At 46.1% G+C, this 18,727-nt stretch overlaps 2 protein-coding genes across 6 annotated transcripts; one reads left to right on the top strand and one right to left on the bottom strand.

Moving 5' to 3' along the window:
- Positions 1-1,462: 1,462 nt before the first annotated feature.
- Positions 1,463-9,685, bottom strand: LOC110531516. 2 transcript variants are annotated; one of them, XM_036959766.1, is made up of 5 exons: positions 9,322-9,685; positions 7,744-8,465; positions 3,892-4,927; positions 3,461-3,520; positions 1,463-3,428 (listed from the first exon to the last, which is right to left on the bottom strand). In XM_036959766.1, exons 1-5 carry the CDS (start codon positions 9,500-9,502, stop codon positions 3,280-3,282), a joined length of 2,148 nt encoding a protein of 715 aa, XP_036815661.1. In that variant the 5' UTR covers positions 9,503-9,685; the 3' UTR covers positions 1,463-3,279. The 2 variants fall into 2 exon arrangements, with proteins under 2 accessions (XP_036815661.1, XP_036815662.1); XM_036959767.1 differs by having other exon boundaries at positions 1,463-3,520; positions 9,322-9,680.
- A 1,167-nt stretch (positions 9,686-10,852) lies between these two features.
- Positions 10,853-18,441, top strand: LOC118936584. Of its 4 annotated transcripts, XM_036959763.1 has the most exons (6): positions 10,853-11,127; positions 11,245-11,869; positions 11,948-12,168; positions 12,991-13,256; positions 13,511-14,810; positions 15,733-18,441. In XM_036959763.1, exons 1-6 carry the CDS (start codon positions 10,935-10,937, stop codon positions 17,031-17,033), a joined length of 3,906 nt encoding a protein of 1,301 aa, XP_036815658.1. In that variant the 5' UTR covers positions 10,853-10,934; the 3' UTR covers positions 17,034-18,441. The 4 variants fall into 4 exon arrangements, with proteins under 4 accessions (XP_036815658.1, XP_036815657.1, XP_036815660.1 ...); XM_036959762.1 differs by having other exon boundaries at positions 11,245-12,168; XM_036959765.1 differs by lacking the exons at positions 10,853-11,127; positions 11,245-11,869; positions 11,948-12,168 and having other exon boundaries at positions 12,175-13,029; positions 13,186-13,256.
- Positions 18,442-18,727: the final 286 nt, after the last annotated feature.

The following is an 18,727-nucleotide window of genomic DNA, read 5'->3' as shown; positions in this document are numbered from 1 at the left end:
GGCCACATATGCATAATGTGTTCTAAATGAATTGCACTGTATGTGTGCAGACAGCCTCAGGATGGTGATGATACTGTATAGTGTATTACAATTCAATGGAAACATTGAATATATGATGAATAAACATTGCATTTGTGTCTCTGATTGTGCCCACTTGTGGTCCAAGTGCTCGTTAAGTTAGTGTGAGAGAGTTGTGGCAACACTGTATAAAATGGTTTTTTTTATGCCAATAGTTTCAGCTCTGATCACCATATCCCAAAGTTAGACTTTTCCTTCTTTATTTGACTAAGTACCACATTCCTAGACAGTGGGGTACTTGGACAGGAGAACAGAGGTGGTTACGTGTCACAATTCACACATTCTACGATCGACACTCTCCTCACTCCCCTCTGATGTTTTGAGGATTCACCCTCAGGCTACTCTCACCAGAACCCATGTTCATTAGGTCACACCGTAGCAAAACGTTTCACAGAAAACCGTTTCCTATTGGACAAGTTCAGATAGTTCCTCCCCTCTACCGTTTCTTCTGTTTCGTGCCGAACACCAGCCAGCAACACAAGTCCAGTATTTATCAACACCTTCTGTTGTGACTGTTGTTCACCCAGCTCCAGAACCAGACTTGTTTGCCCCCCATCCTTTCCCGCCTGTGCCCCCTGAAGGACAGCCCGAGGCGGGCAGGGAATGGTGGAGGGGAGCACCGGGCCTTCCTAACCCACCTGGAGAATCCCGGGCTGGGGAACCCGGGCCCCCGCACCCCTGAAGGAACCAGGCCTTCCATGGAGGACCAGAAGAGCTCGGGACAGGAGGCTGATCTCGATTCACTCCACGTTCCCAGCAGCTTGGTGGGAATTCTGTTCAGGGAGAATGGAGGGATCCCAAGGGAGAGGAGCGCGGTGAGGGAGAAGGAGAATGAGGAGCAGGAGGAGGGGAGACTGAGGAGGATGAGGGAGAAGAAGAACGAGCAGGAGAAGGTGGCTTTGGGAGCAGTCCCAATTACAGACTGGAGCTGGAGGCATCACGGAGAGGGCTGTGGGCCAGGGAGAGGACCCTGAGGCAGCGGCTGGAGACTGCTATGCCACTATGACAACAATTTTTGTGTCTCTCGTCTAAACGCAGCATTAGGGTCCCCTCTAGGTAATAAGGTAATGAATGATAACATGTTGTTAGGTGTCAAGTTAGGGCCACTAATTCTATGATTGCTTAAAAAAAAAGATATTGCTTCAAGACCATAAAAAGTTATTGTTTACATATTATATTTCTAAATAGACCATATCTATTTACTCCGCCCATGGCCCACCACTCAGATCATATTTCACCAACCCCAAAGGTTTGAGCACCCCGGCTCTAGTCTAGACGAGCCTGTCCACCAATCAGGGCTGTGTATGTAAATATATGTACCTTTGTATCACCACACCCAGACTGAGCATTTCAATGGCAAAAAGGAGGCTCAGGGAAATAAATCATTTTTTAAAATATGGTGTTATTTTACTGAAATAAACAGTGATTTAGTAATCATACAGTGATGATTTAAATATATATTTTTTAAATACTGCATGGGGCTTTAAGTAGCAATGTGACATGATCTCTGGCATTAAATCTGATATGGGTATCTCTATAACATATTAGAGAAAGGAATGCATCCTGCCCAATTCAATCCATAAAAGTGGAAATGTACAACAAAGCAGAAGATTTCACAATGATAATCATTCAATAGTAACATTAATACAGGAAAATACAGTAGTTTGATCTGAAAATAGATTGAGTTTATGTAACATGTCCTTAGGGGTATCAGGTAGCCTCGCGTTAGAGAGACAGGCCTGGAACCAACATGTCGCTGGTCTCAATTAGGTCCACTATTGCTCTAAATGATTAACACAGCTGTTCACACAAAGGTTCATTTGGGAGAAATGTAAATAGAGCACTAATTTCACCTTTACAAAAATAAAGAAAGGATGTCACCCAGTGTACTCTCTATCGCCCCCTATCTTCGATAAACACAGATATTAAAACTGTCTACTAAAATTGTCATCCCGTCTCAAGACTTACGTATTCAAATTGGTCCACAAGGACCGAAGCGGGTTTGTAAAAAAAAATATATATATATCCTCGGATTAGATCCGTCGACTATTCCATATCTTCGATGCTTCATCAGAATCAACAGGTCCTTGGGCTGTTTCATCTCTCCATACAGAAAAAGCTTTTACTCAACTAGAATGGCTAGATCTCTGGTCGGTCTTGAAAAATGGCTCTAATTTAATTAATATGCCAATCCCCTCAGCCATAGTTATAACAGGCAATATCTGCTCTGTTCAGAATCACTAGAAGAAGCAGACTAGGCGATCAATTTCTCCTTTGTTATTTTATTATCCATGGGAACCCCCTGGCCCAGGCCATTCATCAATCAAATAAAATAACACCAATACGCAGACGATATTGTACTATATCTAGACAATGTCTCTCTATTGCTCCCAAATGCATTGAAGATCATAGATAAAAATTCAGTTTAATCTCAAATTACAAAAAATGCATCGAAACCAAATAAGCCCTACTGCCTCTCAAGATCCCGATGGAGGACTCCGTCTCTACTTACAGTTATAGATCTGTCACTCTCACTGAAAGCAAGTCTAGGAAGCCGGTAGATCTGTTCTATGTGCCCTATTTCTATGTTTCCCGTTCTTAAGTTTCGTACACCAGCTTCAAAACAGACGAAAAAAATACAATATTTTTGTTTATGGAAAATATATTTCACAGCGGTTTAGACGGACCATGATCCTCTACACTATACTGGCTGGTTTTGTCACAAACTGAAATTAGGTTTACTGTTAGAATTTTACCAACCAGGAAATGGCGAAGTTAATTTCTTCTTCAATGTTTTTAGTGGCAACCCACAGGTACAATGTGTGAACTAATGAATATAAAATATAGGAACAGAATATGAATTTAAATATTGGTACCTGTAACCCCCCCACCACCACACACAAAGTTGCTGGTTCAAATCCCTGGCTGGTTCGAAGTCTGACTGGGAAACGCAATGGCTAAGGTGTTGCGTTGACAGTCTCTGGACCTGATTTGAAGTACCCGTCAGGGCCGCGGTCTCCCAAGTTTGCTGCAGTACTCTGTCTCTGTTTGACTCTATTTACATAAAACTTAATGCCCGACCAGTTTCTGCTTTTGAGCGCCACAGGTTCTGACTGGAGGCATTTGAGGCAGTCCTTCTTTTCAGGAACTTGGCCACTCTTTATGAACGGCATCATGTGTTTCTCTAATGCTGCTACCTCATCAACGATCCACTTTAATCTCACAATGTTGCTTTGGGTTGGCTGGGCACCGGCTCAGCTGGGAAACAGGCCGGCTGGGCGCCTGTGCGACGGGTTGGCTGGGCGCCGGCTCAGCTGGGAAACAGGCCGGCTGGGCGCCTGTGCGACGGGTTGGCTGGGCGCCGGCTCAGCTGGGAAACAGGCCGGATGGGCGCCTGTGCGACGGGCCGGCTGGGCGCCTGTGCGACGGGCCGGCTGGGCGCCTGTTGAGAAAAGGTTGCTTAAAAGATTGCAAAAATGGCAGCAACGAATTAAAAATAATACCACGATTTTCATATTTGAAACAACTGAGAAAGACAGAGAGAAAAAAATGAATAGGCTAAATAAACATGACCATTTCCAGGCAAATTTCCTTTATAAAAAAAAATTTAATATTATTAGGGATGTCTGGCAAACCATCCACTTGGAGAGCTAGCCTGACCTACAAGGTGTATAAACCATCCACTTGGAGAGCTAGCCTGACCTACAAGGTGTAACAAACCATCCACTTGGAGAGCTAGCCTGACCTACAAGGTGTAACAAACCATCCGCTTGGAGAGCTAGCCTGACCTACAAGGTGTGACATTCGACTTACATTTATTTTGGGGTTCACTGAGAGTGGACAGTGCTCCAGCCAAAACAACCTCATTCCACTTGAAACTTTTGAATTTGCCAGCAGACTCCGCGACTTTGTGTCGTCCTGCCGTCAGTGCACAGGATTCCACAGCGCTGCCAATGTTCATTAAGTTGTATCCCATTTGAACAGCCAGGGTCGGACGGTCGTACGTTTTGTTCTCCTCGTTGTAGCCAGCTACAGCTCTCACTGCCGTGATGACGTGAGGTAAATTACTAGGTATGACCAAGTCCTCAAAGCACATCAGAGGTGTACACGTCCTGGCCGTGATGAGGAGTCTTGCCACCTCTCTCATTCTTCGTTGAATGTATCGGTTTCTTCTGTCATCTGGCTGTAGTTGGTTGTACAGATCCTCTCCCATGAGGAGGATACATTTGTCATTTCTAACCACAAATGAAACTCGGTCGGAGTTCATACCACAAACTATCTTCCAAAGACCTGTGCTGACGTAGTCGGGTTGAGGACGCATCTTAAACGCCATTGCTGACTGAATCCTCATCTTTGGTCCAGGTTTTGGTTCTTCAGCTTTGGGGTTCAGAGGGCAGTATCTGACATGCTTCCGTAGTGACTTTCGAATGTACAGACCTTGACAGTGCAAGCAGTGGGTGTAACATCGAGTGGATCCTGCCACTTTGGGACGGGAACAGGAGGCCATCTCTCCACTCCCACGTCTTGCTACGGCAACATCATGCACCCTCTGACATATCCTCTTAGCTGGATTATGAGCCCCAGAGTCTGTTTGGATGTTCATGTCTTTGTTGCCGTCTGAAGGGCTGATCTCAGTCCCCGGGTTGTTTTCATCACATAAGTTGGACAAATCAGATGGTTCATTCAACACACCACTAGAATGGCATGTTCTCTTCGCTGGTTTACGTGCCTCAGAGTCTTCTTTAGTGCAGGAGCTACTGTCTGAAGAGTTGCTGTCTGTTACGGAGATGTTTTCCTCACTCCAGGTAGAGAAACTAGATGCTTCATTTGATTCCACGTTACTAGAATCCTAAGAGGGAAACAAAAAGGAGAGATGAATGTAATATGAAAACTCTCGGACAGCAGAGATCCCGTTTTGGAACGTAGATATGTTTGTAGAGTTATCATATTAAACATTGTACAGTGCATTCGGAAAGTATTCAGACACCTTGACTTTTCTCCCATTTTTTTTTACATTACAGCCTTATTTTAAAATTGGTAAAATATTTTTCACCCTCATTAATCTACACACAATACCCCATAATGACATCACAATACCCCATAATGACATCACAATACCCCATAATGACATCACAATACCCCATAATGACAAAGCAAAAACAGGTTTAGACATTTTTGCAGATGTATATTTACATAAGTATTCAGACCCTTTGCTATGAGACTCGAAATTGTCAGCGCAAAAACCAAGCCATGAGGTGGAAGGAATTGTCCGTAGAGCTCAGAGACAGGATTGTGTCGAGGCAGAGATCTGGGGAAGGGTACCAAAACATTTCTGCAGTATTGAAGGTCCCCAAAAACACAGTGGCCTCCATCATCCTTAAATGGAAGAAGTTTGGAACCACCAAGACTCTTCCTAGAGCTGGCCGCCCGACTGAGCAATCAGGGGACAAAGGCCTTGGTCAGGGAGGTGACCAACAACCCGTCACTCTGACAGAGCTCTAGAGGTCCTCTGTGGAGATGGGAGAACATTCCAGAAGGACAATCATCTCTGCAGCACTACACCAATCAGGCCTTTATGGCAGAGTGGCCAGACGGATGCCACTCCTCAGTAAAAAGGCACATGACAGCCACTTGGAGTTTGCCAAAAGGCACCTAGACTCTCAGACCATGAGAAACAATATTTTCTGGTCTGATGAAACCAAGATTGAACTCTTTGGCCTGAATGCCAAGCGTCACATCTGGAGGAAACCTGGCACCATCCATACAGTGAAGCAAGGTGGTGGCAGCATCACATCTGGAGGAAACCTGGCACCATCCCTACAGTGAAGCATGGCGGTGGCAGGGACTGGAAGACTAGTCAAGATTGAAGGAAACATTAACGGAGCAAAGTAGAGAGATCCTTGATGAAAACTTGGTCCAGATCACTCAGGACCTCAGACTGGGACGAAGGTTCACCTTCCAACAGACAACAACGCCGGAGTGGCTTCTGGACAAGTCTCTGAATGTCCTTGAGTGACCCAGCCAGAGCCCAGACTTGGAACATCTCGGGAGAGACCTGAAAATAGCTGTACAGCGACGCTCCCCATCCAACCTGACAGAGCTTGAGAGGATCTGCAGAGAAGAATGGGAGAAACTCCTCAAATACAGGTGTGCCAAGCTTGTAGTGTCATACCCAAGAAGACTTGAGGTTGTAAATGCTGCCAAAGGTGCTTCAACAAAGTACTGCGTAAAAGGTCTGAATACTTGTGTATATGTGATTGCGCAAATTTATAAAAACTTGTTTTTGCTTTGTCATTATGGGGTATTGTGTGTAGATTGATGAGGGGGAAAAAAACTATTTAATCCATTTTAGAATAAGGCTGTAACGTAACAAAATGTGGAAAATGTGGTCTGAATACTTTACCAATGCACTGTAAGTGGACAATTCCATGGGAAAGAGACTCAGATTTTTCACATTAAAATGTACACTACATGACCAGAAGTTATGTGGACACCTGCTCGTCAAACATCTCATTCCAAAATCATGGAGTTGGTCCCCCCCTTTCTGCTATAACTGCTATAACAGCCTCCACTCTTCTGGGAAGGCTTTCCACTAGATGTGGACACCTGCCAGAGGCAGTTTGGAACTCTGTAGTGAGTGTTGCAACCGAGGACAGACGATTCTTAAGCTCTACGTGCTTCAGCACTCGGCGGTCCTGCTCTGTGAGCTTGTGTGGCCTACCACTTTGTGGCTCAGCCGTTGTTACTCCTTGACGTTTCCACTTCACAATAACCGCACTTGCAGTTGACCGGGGGCAGATCTAGCAGGGCAAAAATTTGACAAACCGACTTGTTGGAAATGTGGCATCCTATGACGGTGCCACGTTGAAAGTCACTAAGCTCTTCCGTAAGGCCATTCCACAGGCCAATGTTTTTCAATGGAGATTACATGGCGGTGTGCTCAATTTTACACACCTGTCAGCAACGGGTGTAGCCGAAATAGCCCGAAGCCACTAATTTAAAGGGGTGTCCACATACTTTTGTATATATAGTGAATGTCAAACAAAAAAACAATGATTGCAAGGTGAAACAAACCGTACAACGACTGTATGCACAAGGACAACTTTGAACAATTTCCACAGAATATTTTACAAAAACACATGTACTGGAAGCCCAGTGCAGATAGAAAGTCTGGTAACAGAATGACGGTTGGTGCCGTTGGTGCCCGTCATTCTGTTACCAGAATTCGCATCTACAAAAAGTCGTCCTTGTGCATAGAGTTGTATGGTTTGTTTCACTTTGCAATCGTTCATTTTTTTTGTTTTGACATACATTTCATTAATTTGTCCAACTTGACAGGATTTAGAAGTCTGTTTTGGGTTCACCCAAGAAGTACTATAGACACACATCATTCTATTTACTTTGTCAATTTTCTGTGAGTGTGAGATATTAAGGTTGTGATTTTGCTTGCAAATGTAATGTCCATAATGCTGGAATTGTCCATATACTTTTTATTTTAAATGTATATATTCATGTTCATATTATTTTTTTTTAGTATTCATTTTCTGTAAAGAAATTGCTTTCAGAATCTCATGTAATCATTTGGCTGTTTTCACTACAATTAAATGCTGCCTTTTTGTGCTGTTCTACATGTATACTAATACATTAAATTAAATATAATCTTACTTGTTCTGAAGAAGTGCTGGGACTCTGATGAACTTTACCGTTTTCACTCTGAGCTGCAGAACAGTCTGGATTTACTGCAGAGAGGAGCTGAGAGTCACTGGTTGGTTCTGATACTCTGCTGTCAGATTCCAGCTGCTGTTCCTCCTGATTCGTCCAGAGTTCCTCTTGTTTTGTGGGCTCTGGGTCCTCCAGACCCAGCCTGGGGCTTCTCTCCTGCTGCTCTGGGGGAACCTCCTCTTTAGAGACAGGGAGAGAGGGCTGCTGGGAGTCTGGAGAGAAGTGAGGGGGAATGGGTCTCTCCATCCCATCAACACGTTTGTCTATGTTTTCTGCCTGGGCTTCAGAGAGGAGCTGAGAGTCCCTGGTTGGTTCTGATATGCTGTAATCCTCTTCATCAGGTTCTGTTTTGATCTGTTCAGTTGTGTTGGTGGGTAGAGAGTCCCTCGCTCTGTTCTCCAAGGTTTGGTCAAGATGTGAGGGCAGAGGTGGGTCCTGTTCATAGTCACTTTTCACACAGGCAGGGATTAAGACGTCTTTGGTATCAGGTTCCAGCCCTTGAGGCTGGTCCTCCTCTTGACTGGTCCTGAGTTCCTCCTGTTCCTCTTTAATCTGTGTGGGCTCTGGGTCCTCCTGCCACTGACGGGGGCTACTCTCCTGCTCACAGTGCTGCTGTTCAGGAGGAACCTCCTCTTCAGAGGCAGGAAGAGAGAGCTGCTGGGAGTCTGGAGGGAAGAAAAGGAAAACAAATCAAATCAGAGTTTATTCACGTACTGCAGGATGCAGCAGGATGCAGCAGGTGTAAACAGTGATTGCAAGCTCTTCCTTAACAATGCAGTTCAGAGGAGGCTGGTGGGAGGTGCTATAGGAGGAATCAATAGAACTGAGTCCAACATGTGGTTTCCATATGATTAATACTGTTCCATTTATTCCATTCCAGCCATTACAATGAGCCCATCCTCCTAAAACTCCTCCCACCAGCCTCCTCTGATACAGTTATATACTGGTCATATAAGGTAATACACGAGAAAAAAAATGGGGGTGATAGGTTGAAGATACTGTATCCCTGGAAAAGGGATGTTTAAGGTTTCTATCACCCCGCTGAGGCTGGTGTGCACACGCGCACACACACGATGCTTCTTGTTCCCTCTGGCTAGTGATCTGTGTGATCTTCAGACCTGGGTTCAAATACTATTTGAAATAATTTCATACGGAGTTAAACAGATAAGACTGAGTGGACCGTTAGTACAGATCCCAAACTCACTGTGTCGGCTAGAGTAGAGATACTGTCATGTCAATAAAAGGGTTTTAAAAATGTTTACAGTCCTATCGACTCAAAGCAGGGTTGACTGACATTTAACCCTAACCATTCCAATGTATTTAATAGAATTAAAAAACACACAAATAAAAAAAACAATATTTATGGAAGTGGTGATTTTGTTATGTTACTACTGTTTGGGTCCCCCGGGTGTGGAGACAGACGGGTTAATATACTGCAGTCTAACTGTGTGTGTGAATGACTAAATTAGTATAATTATTTGATGAATAATTTTGTTTCCCACAGTAGCTATTATTACAAACCTGCTCGATGTAACTTGATTTCCGGGTGGAAAACCAAATCCAACAGCCGCTGTAGACGTTTGTTCTCCTCCTTCGAACGGGAGATTTCAACCTGGTACTCGACAATCTTTTTTTCAAAGACAGCCGATATCTCCACAGCGGCCGCTGTTAACCGCTGAGTAAGAAACGTATTCAACTCCATCTGTAATTTGGGAATTTTACGGTCTATAGAGCCACATGTCAACGAGGAAAATAAACCAACGCTCGAGCTATTCACTTCCTGCTTTAATTCTTCTTCTTTTGGATTTGGTTGTCGGATTGCATCCAACTTTAAGGTGCATACACCGCCACCTACTGTAGGGAAGAGAGTGGTGTGAGGCCATTCACGGTCCACCTACATTACATTTGATGCAATAATACAATATTGGGGAAAATGGAAATTGCCACCCATTCCACTATTGAACCCTATCTAGTCCAACTCTAGACCAGTGGGTTGAGAAGACAAAACCCTACCACTCCCCCTGCAGCTGTTCTGCAGTAAATCCTCCCAATCCCAAGTACTTCTCTACCGCTGCCACCACAACCTCTATTTTCTGTGACTTTCAATTCATTTCTGCAGTACAATTGACAACCACGGCTATAAATGATAAAAAGCCCACCTTGCTGAAGCAAATATTCTTCCCATCACAGTCTCTTGATCTCTCACAGGAATCCTCTCAGCATCCCTCACCCTGTACCCATGTTCCTCAACCACTCTCTTCCCTGCTTCAGCATACCACACTTCCTGTACTACTGTAACCCTGGCAACCTCAATCTGCCTTTCTCTCACCTGACACCTCCCATCTCCAGCCCCATGATCACCCCCACAACTTTTCACATCATACAGGTTTCTCCGATCAAATAGCCTAATCTAAACAGAGCTCAATCAAATACAACATGCACTGTCATGTTAAGAAACAACATATTCCATCCTTTCAACAGCGCCATGCTCCAGAGAGAGAAACCCATCACAATCCTTATCCCTTATCTCGTAATCCAGAGCGCCCTCGCCCTCTGGGTGGAGGAAACCCAATAAATCATCATGAGTCCACTCCAAGTTACCATCACCAATTCAACAGTCCCCAACCTCTCATCCACCCAATCTGACACCACTTATGGATCAACCAAAAAGCAAGGATCCATTCTCTTCACAAATGTCACTCCCACTGGGCCAAAATCATCCTTGGGACGCTGGGACGAACTCGGCGATCCTCACCGCAGCTACTTCACCCTGACACCCTCACTCTAAACTAATTCTGGAGCTCTTATCCCCGTTTTTGTGCTTTTTATTCTTCTATGGTGTTTTGTAACCTAACTTCAATGTTGCATGTTGTAGAACGCTAGCTACCTGCAGTAACCCATCAACCTCTTATGGACGATCCACTGAGGATAACAAATACTGGGGGAATGAAATTTGAACGAATTTGTCACGTCGTGTGAAAGAAAGGTTTTGAAGTTGGAGGCATATTTACTTCCAGTAGGTGGTGGTAGTGCATCCTTTAAATTGTTTAACAAATGCCTTAAAACAAAATAGAAGAAGAAGAAGCAGAACGTGAACGGCTAGTGCTTTGGTTTGTTTACGTCGTGAATATAAAATGTCACAATTACAGTTCTTGAATGTGTTTATCACCGAACGATTAACAGCGGTAGCTATGGAGATATCCGTTGTACTTGAACAAAATATAGGCGAGTACCTGGAAGAAATCTCCCGTTCAAACGAGGAGAACAAACGTCTACAGAGCCTGTTGGATTTGGTTTTCAACTCCGACATCAAGTTACACCGCGAAGGTTTGCAATTAAATAATGACAACTCAAAATGCACGAATCATATAGTTACTGTGAGCAACACTTATTGATCAAATAATTATACAAATGTAACCATTGTTTTCCTTTCCCTCCCGCCAGACTCCCAGCAGCTCTCTCTTCCTGTCTCTGAAGAGGAGGTTCCACATGAGCAGCAGCACTGTGAGCAGGAGAGGAGCCCCAGTCAGGGGCAGGAGGACCCAGAGCCCACACAGATTAAAGAGGAACAGGAGGAAGTCAGGACCAGTCAAGAGGAGGACCAGCCTCAAGGGCTGGAACCTGATACCAAAGACGTCTTAATCCCTGCCTGTATGAAAAGTGACTATGAACAGGACCCACCTCTGCCCTCACATCTTGACCAAACCTTGGAGAACAGAGCGAGGGACTCTCTACCCACCAACACAACTGAACAGAACAAAACAGAACCTGATGGAGAGGATTACAGCATATCAGAACCAACCAGGGACTATCAGCTCCTCTCTGAAGCCCAGGCAGAAAACATAGACGAACGTGTTGATGGGATGGAGAGACCCATTCCCCCTCCCTTGTCTCCAGACTCCCAGCAGCCCTCTCTCCCTGTCTCTAAAGAGGAGGTTCCCCCAGAGCAGCAGGAGAGAAGCCCCAGGCTGGGTCTGGAGGAACCAGAGCCCACAAAACAAGAGGAACTCTGGATGAATAAGGAGGAACAGCAGCTGGAATCTGACAGCAGAGTATCAGAACCAACCAGGGACTCTCAGCTCCTCTCTGCAGTAAATCCAGACTGTTCTGCAGCTCAGAGTGAAAACAGAGTATCAGAACCAACCAGTGACTCTCAGCTCCTCTCTGCAGTAAATCCAGACTGTTCTGCAGCTCAGAGTGAAAACAGAGTATCAGAACCAACCAGTGACTCTCAGCTCCTCTCTGCAGTAAATCCAGACTGTTCTGCAGCTCAGAGTGAAAACAGAGTATCAGAACCAACCAGTGACTCTCAGCTCCTCTCTGCAGTAAATCCAGACTGTTCTGCAGCTCAGAGTGAAAACAGAGTATGTGTTGATGGGGCAGTGGAGATGCTTATTCTTATTCTCCTCCCTCCAGACTCCCAGCAGCTCTCTCTTCCTGCCTCTGAAGAGGAGGTTCCTCCTGAACAGCAGCACTGTGAGCAAGAGTGGAGCCCCAGTCAGGGGCAGGAGGACCCAAAGCCCACACAGATTAAAGAGGAACAGGAGGAACTCAGGACCAGTCAAGAGGAAGACCAGCCTCAAGGTCTGGAGTCTGAAATCAGAGTATTAGAACCAACCAGTCTTTGCAAAGAATTAGAATCAACGTCTGTAGCAAATCCAGACTGTTCTGCAGCTAAGAGGGAAAAGATAGAAGAATATGTTGATGGGTTGGAGAGACCCATTCTACCTTCCAACCCTCCAGAACTCCCTGTCTTTGAAGAGGAGGTTCCCCCTGAGCAGCAAGAGAGGAGCCCCAGTCTGCAGCAGGAGGACCCAGAGCCCACAAAGGTTAAAGACAAACGGGAGGAATTCGGGACAAGGCAGGAGGAAGAGCAGCTTTACATTGGGCTATCAGAATCAACAAGCCTTTGTAGAGTATCAGAACCAACCCTCTCTGCAGCAAATCCAGACTGTTCTGAAGCCCAGGTAGGAAACATAAAAGAACATGTTGATGGGATGGAGAGACCCATTCCCCCTCCCTTCTCTCCAGACTCCCAGCAGCCCTCTCTCCCTGTCTCTAAAGAGGAGGTTCCCCCAGAGCAGCAGGAGAGAAGCCCCAGGCTGGGTCTAGAGGACCCAGAGCCCACAAAACAAGAGGAACTCTGGACGAATCAGGAGGAACAGCAGCTGGAATCTGACAGCAGAGTATCAGAACCAACCAGTGACTCTCAGCTCCTCTCTGCAGTAAATCCAGACTGTTCTGCAGCTCAGAGTGAAAACAGAGTATCAGAACCAACCAGTGACTCTCAGCTCCTCTCTGCAGTAAATCCAGACTGTTCTGCAGCTCAGAGTGAAAACAGAGTATCAGAACCAACCAGTGACTCTCAGCTCCTCTCTGCAGTAAATCCAGACTGTTCTGCAGCTCAGAGTGAAAACGGTAAAGTTCATCAGAGTCCCAGCACTTCTTCAGAAAAAGTAAGATTATATTTAATTTATTATTTAACATGTTCAATGGCACTCGGCACAAAAAAAAGCAGCATTTAATTCCAGAGACCTACATGAGATTTTGATAGCAATTTCCTTACAGAAAATGAATACTGAAAAATATAAACATGAATAAATGTAAAGTAATTTAAATATGAAGGATATACATTGTTTAAAATGCTAAACTCTATGACCATATCTACGTTCCATATTACATTAATCTCTAATTTTTGTTCCCCTCTTAGGGTTCTAGTAACGTGGAATCAAATGAAGCATCTAGTTTCTCTACCTGCAGTGAGGAAAACATCTCCGTAACAGACAGCAACTCTTCAGACAGTAGCTCCTGCACTAAAGAAGTCTCTGAGGCACGTAAACCAGCAAAGAGAACATGCCATTATAGTGGTGTGTTGAATGAACCATCTGTTTTGTCCAATTTATGTGATGAAAACAACCCTGGGACTGAGATCAGCCCTTCAGACGGCAACAAAGACATGAACATCCAAACACACTCTGGGGCTCATAATCCAGCTAAGAGGATCTGTCGGAGGGTGCAGAGTGCTTCACCAGAGGTTGTGTGCAGTAGGGTGACTACCCCATCAGCAGCTCCAAGCTCCACACACGTCATACCAACGTCTGTAACCGACAGTAGAAGGTCTAAGAAACGGTGTTGTCGGTACTGTGGAAAGGCTTATGTTAAAATCGCGAGACACCTGCGGATTGTGCATCGGGATGAAGTGGACGAGGCCTTCAGCTTTAGAAAGAAGTCCAGAGAGAGAAAAGTCTTACGTCTTCTGAATAAAAAGGGAGGCGTTGTGCGTAATGCTGCCGTAGCAAGACGTGGGAGTGGAGAGATGGCCTCCTGTTCCCGTCCCAAAGTGCCAGGATCCACTCGATGTTACACCCACTGCTTGCACTGTCAAGGTCTGTACATTCGAAAGTCACTACGGAAGCATATCAGATACTGCCCTCTGAATCCCAAAGCTGAAGAACCAAAACCTGGACCAAAGATGAGGATTCAGTCAGCAATGGCGTTTAAGATGTGTCCTCAACCCGACTACGTCAGCACAGGTCTTTGGAAGATAGTTTGTGGTATGAACTCCGACCGAGTTTCATTTGTGGTTAGAAATGACAAATGTATCCTCCTCATGGGAGAGGATCTGTACAACCAACTACAGCCAGATGACAGAAGAAACCGATACATTCAACGAAGAATGAGAGAGGTGGCAAGACTCCTCATCACGGCCAGGACGTGTACACCTCTGATGTGCTTTGAGGACTTGGTCATACCTAGTAATTTACCTCACGTCATCACGGCAGTGAGAGCTGTAGCTGGCTACAACGAGGAGAACAAAACGTACGACCGTCCGACCCTGGCTGTTCAAATGGGATACAACTTAATGAACATTGGCAGCGCTGTGGAATCCTGTGCACTGACGGCAGGACGACACAAAGTCGCGGAGTCTGCTGGCAAATTCAAAAGTTTCAAGTGGAATGAGGTTGTTTTGGCTGGAGCACTGTCCACTCTCAGTGAACCCCAAAATAAATGTAAGTCAAATGTCACCCCTTGTAGGTCAGGCTAGCTCTCCAAGTGGATGGTTTGTTACACCTTGTAGGTCAGGCTAGCTCTCCAAGTGGATGGTTTGTTACACCTTGTAGGTCAAGCTAGCTCTCCAAGTGGATGGTTTGTTACACCTTGTAGGTCAGGCTAGCTCTCCAAGTGGATGGTTTGTTACACCTTGTAGGTCAGGCTAGCTCTCCGAGTGGATGGTTTGTTACACCTTGTAGGTCAGGCTAGCTCTCCAAGTGGATGGTTTGTTACACCTTTACACCTTGTAGGTCAGGCTAGCTCTCCAAGTGGATGGTTTGTTACACCTTTACACCTTGTAGGTCAGGCTAGCTCTCCAAGTGGATGGTTTATACACCTTGTAGGTCAGGCTAGCTCTCCAAGTGGATGGCTTGTTACACCTTGTAGGTCAGGCTAGCTCTCCAAGTGGATGGTTTGTTACACCTTGTAGGTCAGGCTAGCTCTCCAAGTGGATGGTTTGTTACACCTTGTAGGTCAGGCTAGCTCTCCAAGTGGATGGTTTGTTACACCTTGTAGGTCAGGCTAGCTCTCCAAGTGGATGGTTTGTTACACCTTTACACCTTGTAGGTCAGGCTAGCTCTCCGAGTGGATGGTTTGTTACACCTTGTACGTCAGGCTACCTCTCCAAGTGGATGGTTTATACACCTTGTAGGTCAGGCTAGCTTTCCAAGTGGATGGTTTATACACCTTGTAGGTCTGGCTAGCTCTCCAAGTGGATGGTTTATACACCTTGTAGGTCAGGCTAGCTCTCCAAGTGGATGGTTTATACACCTTGTAGGTCAGGCTAGCTCTCCAAGTGGATGGTTTATACAGGTCATTTGTCTGGAAATGGTAATGTTTATTTATGTTCTTTCTGTTATTTTTGCAATCTTTTCTCAACAGGTCCACAGCCGACCCCTGTCACACAGGCGCCTGGCCAGCCGACCTGTTGCTCACGCACCCAGCCGACCCCTGTCACACAGGCGCCTGGCCAGCCGACCTGTTGCTCACGCACCCAGCCGACCACTGTAACACAGGCGCCTGGCCAGCCGACCTGTTGCACACGCACCCAGCCGACCCCTGTCACACAGGCGCCTGGCCAGCCGACCTGTTGCACACGCACCCAGCCGACCACTGTAACACAGGCGCCTGGCCAGCCGACCCGTTGCACACGCACCCAGCCGACCCCTGTAACACAGGCGCCTGGCCAGCCGACCCGTTGCACACGCACCCAGCCGACCCCTGTCACACAGGCGCCTGGCCAGCCGACCCGTTGCACACGCACCCAGCCGACCCCTGTCACACAGGCGCCTGGCCAGCCGACCCGTTGCACACGCACCCAGCCGACCCGTCGCACAGGCACCCAGCCGACCCGTCGCACAGGCACCGAGCCGACCCGTCGCACAGGCACCGAGCCGACCCGTCGCACAGGCACCCAGCCGACCCGTCGCACAGGCACCCAGCCGACCCGTCGCACACGCACCCAGCCGACCCGTCGCACACGCACCCAGCCGACCCGTAGCACAGGCACCCAGCCGACCCGTAGCACAGGCACCCAGCCGAACCGTCGCGCAGGCACCCAGCCGACCCGTCGCACAGGCACCGAGCCGACCCGTCGCACAGGCACCGAGCCGACCCGTCGAACAGGCACCCAGCCGACCCGTAGCACAGGCACCCAGCCGACCCGTAGCACAGGCACCCAGCCGACCCGTAGCACAGGCACCCAGCCGACCCGTCGCACAGGCACCCAGCCGACCCGTCGCACAGTCACCCAGCCGACCCGTCGCACAGGCACCCGGCCGACCCGTAGCACAGGCACCCAGCCAACCCGTCGCACAGGCACCCAGCCGACCCGTCGCACAGGCACCCAACCGACCCGTCGCACAGGCACCCAGCCGACCCGTCGCACAGGTGCCCAGCCAAGCCAAAGAAACACTGTGAGATTAAAGTGGATTGTTGATGAGGGAGCAGCAGTAGGGAAACACATGATGCCGTTCATAACGAGTGGCCAAGTTCCTGAAAAGAGGGACTGCCTCAAATGCCTTGAGTCAGAACCTGTGGCGCTCAAAAGCAGAAACTGGTCGGGCATTAAGTTCTATGTAAATAGAGTCAAACAGAGACAGAGTGCTGCAGGGAATTCAGAGGGCAGCACCCCTGACCTGGACTCAAACTCAGGTCCAGAGACGGGCAACCCAACACCTTAGCCAAACAAAATGTTATTGTTCTTTGACTCAATAATTGGTGCATTCTGGGTGTGCTATAAAGTTCGGAAGTTATGGGCAGAGTTAGAAATCTGACTGGCAACCCAACACCTTAGCCAAACAAAATGTTATTGCTCTTTGACTCAATAATTGGTGCATTCTGGGTGTGCTATAAAGTTCAGAAGTTATGGGCAGAGTTAGAAATCTGACTGGCAACCCAACACCTTAGCCAAACAAAATGTTATTGTTCTTTGACTCAATAATTGGTGCATTCTGGGTGTGCTATAAAGTTCAGAAGTTATGGGCAGAGTTAGAAATCTGACTGGCAACCCAACACATTAGCCAAACAAAATGTTATTGTTCTTTGACTCAATAATTGGTGCATTCTGGGTGTGCTATAAAGTTCAGAAGTTATGGGCAGAGTTAGAAATCTGTCTGGCAGAGGTTTACAATGTAAGTTTACCTTTGAATCCGTCTATATGCATATTTTAAGACATGGCATGTGGGGGTGCCGTTAGATAACCAATGGGTTGGACAATATTATTTTACTTAAATACTGGAAGTCAAATTATACTCCAACATTAAGAGAATGGAAGAATCAAACATGTTTATTATTTAAAAATATTGAATACGATCTTTCTACAGACAGAAACAACACGACGATTTGAATTCGTGGGAAAATGGCCCCCTTTTTTAAACTTGTTTTTCAACCCCTGAGGAACACAGTTATTGAAGCGTCCCTGGAGCAGTTCAGTTGTTCCGTGCCTTGCTCAAGGGCACAACAGCAGGAGGCGGCGTCTAGGATACACAGAAGCCTACCAGAATTGTTCCGTTCAGACTTGGGATTCAAACCAGTGACTTTCCAGTTGCAGGTCTGCCTCTCAGGACATGATCAATTAAATGTTACCTGGCTAAATCCATTTACTACAACTACTACATTACAAACTGTTTTCCTTAGCTCGCTGAATAACCTAGTGTTGGACTACGGTTAGCAAAAATCACAGGTTTTCCAGAAATCCTGGTTGAAATGTTCACAGAATCAGAAGGGAAAACACACTGCTACACACAAAACAAGGGCTTCGTTCAAACATGTACATTCAAGACAGTTTATCAAGACATGATCAGTGTCGTTATTAGAACACACAAATACAGTCTCAGATGTCTCCTAAAACATCTAGTTTATGTATGAAACCACTGTCGTATAATGATCTGTCATGTCTTAACTCAACTCTGTTACATTATTAGAGACCGAGTATTCGCACCCCTTGACTTTTTCCCACGTTTTGAATTGAGATTTTTGTCACTGACCTACACACAATATCTCAGAGTGGAAACAGTTTTTTATTTTACAAATTCGATGACATATTTCTGTATTTCATTTTCAATAAATGTGCAAATATTTCTAAGAACATGTTTCTACTTTGTCATTATGGGGTATTGTGATGTCATTATGGGGTATTGTGATGTCATTATGGGGTGTTGTGATGTCATTATGGGGTGTTGTGATGTCATTATGGGGTGTTGTGATGTCATTATGGGGTATTGTATGTAGATGGGGGGGAAAAATATTGAATCCATTTTTAATTCAGGATGTAACACAACAAAATGTGGAATAAGTCAAGTGATATGAATGCTTTCTGAAGGCTCTGTACACGTAAAGGATGACCCAGAGAGACAGGAGTTAACATGTTTAGTGG

The sequence above is a fragment of the Oncorhynchus mykiss genome, chromosome 23 (assembly GCF_013265735.2).
Source record: "Oncorhynchus mykiss isolate Arlee chromosome 23, USDA_OmykA_1.1, whole genome shotgun sequence".
In the NCBI taxonomy this organism is placed as follows: Eukaryota; Metazoa; Chordata; class Actinopteri; order Salmoniformes; family Salmonidae; genus Oncorhynchus; species Oncorhynchus mykiss.
The sequence above is the reverse complement of the archived record's forward strand: the minus strand, read 5'-3'. Positions and strand labels throughout refer to the sequence as shown.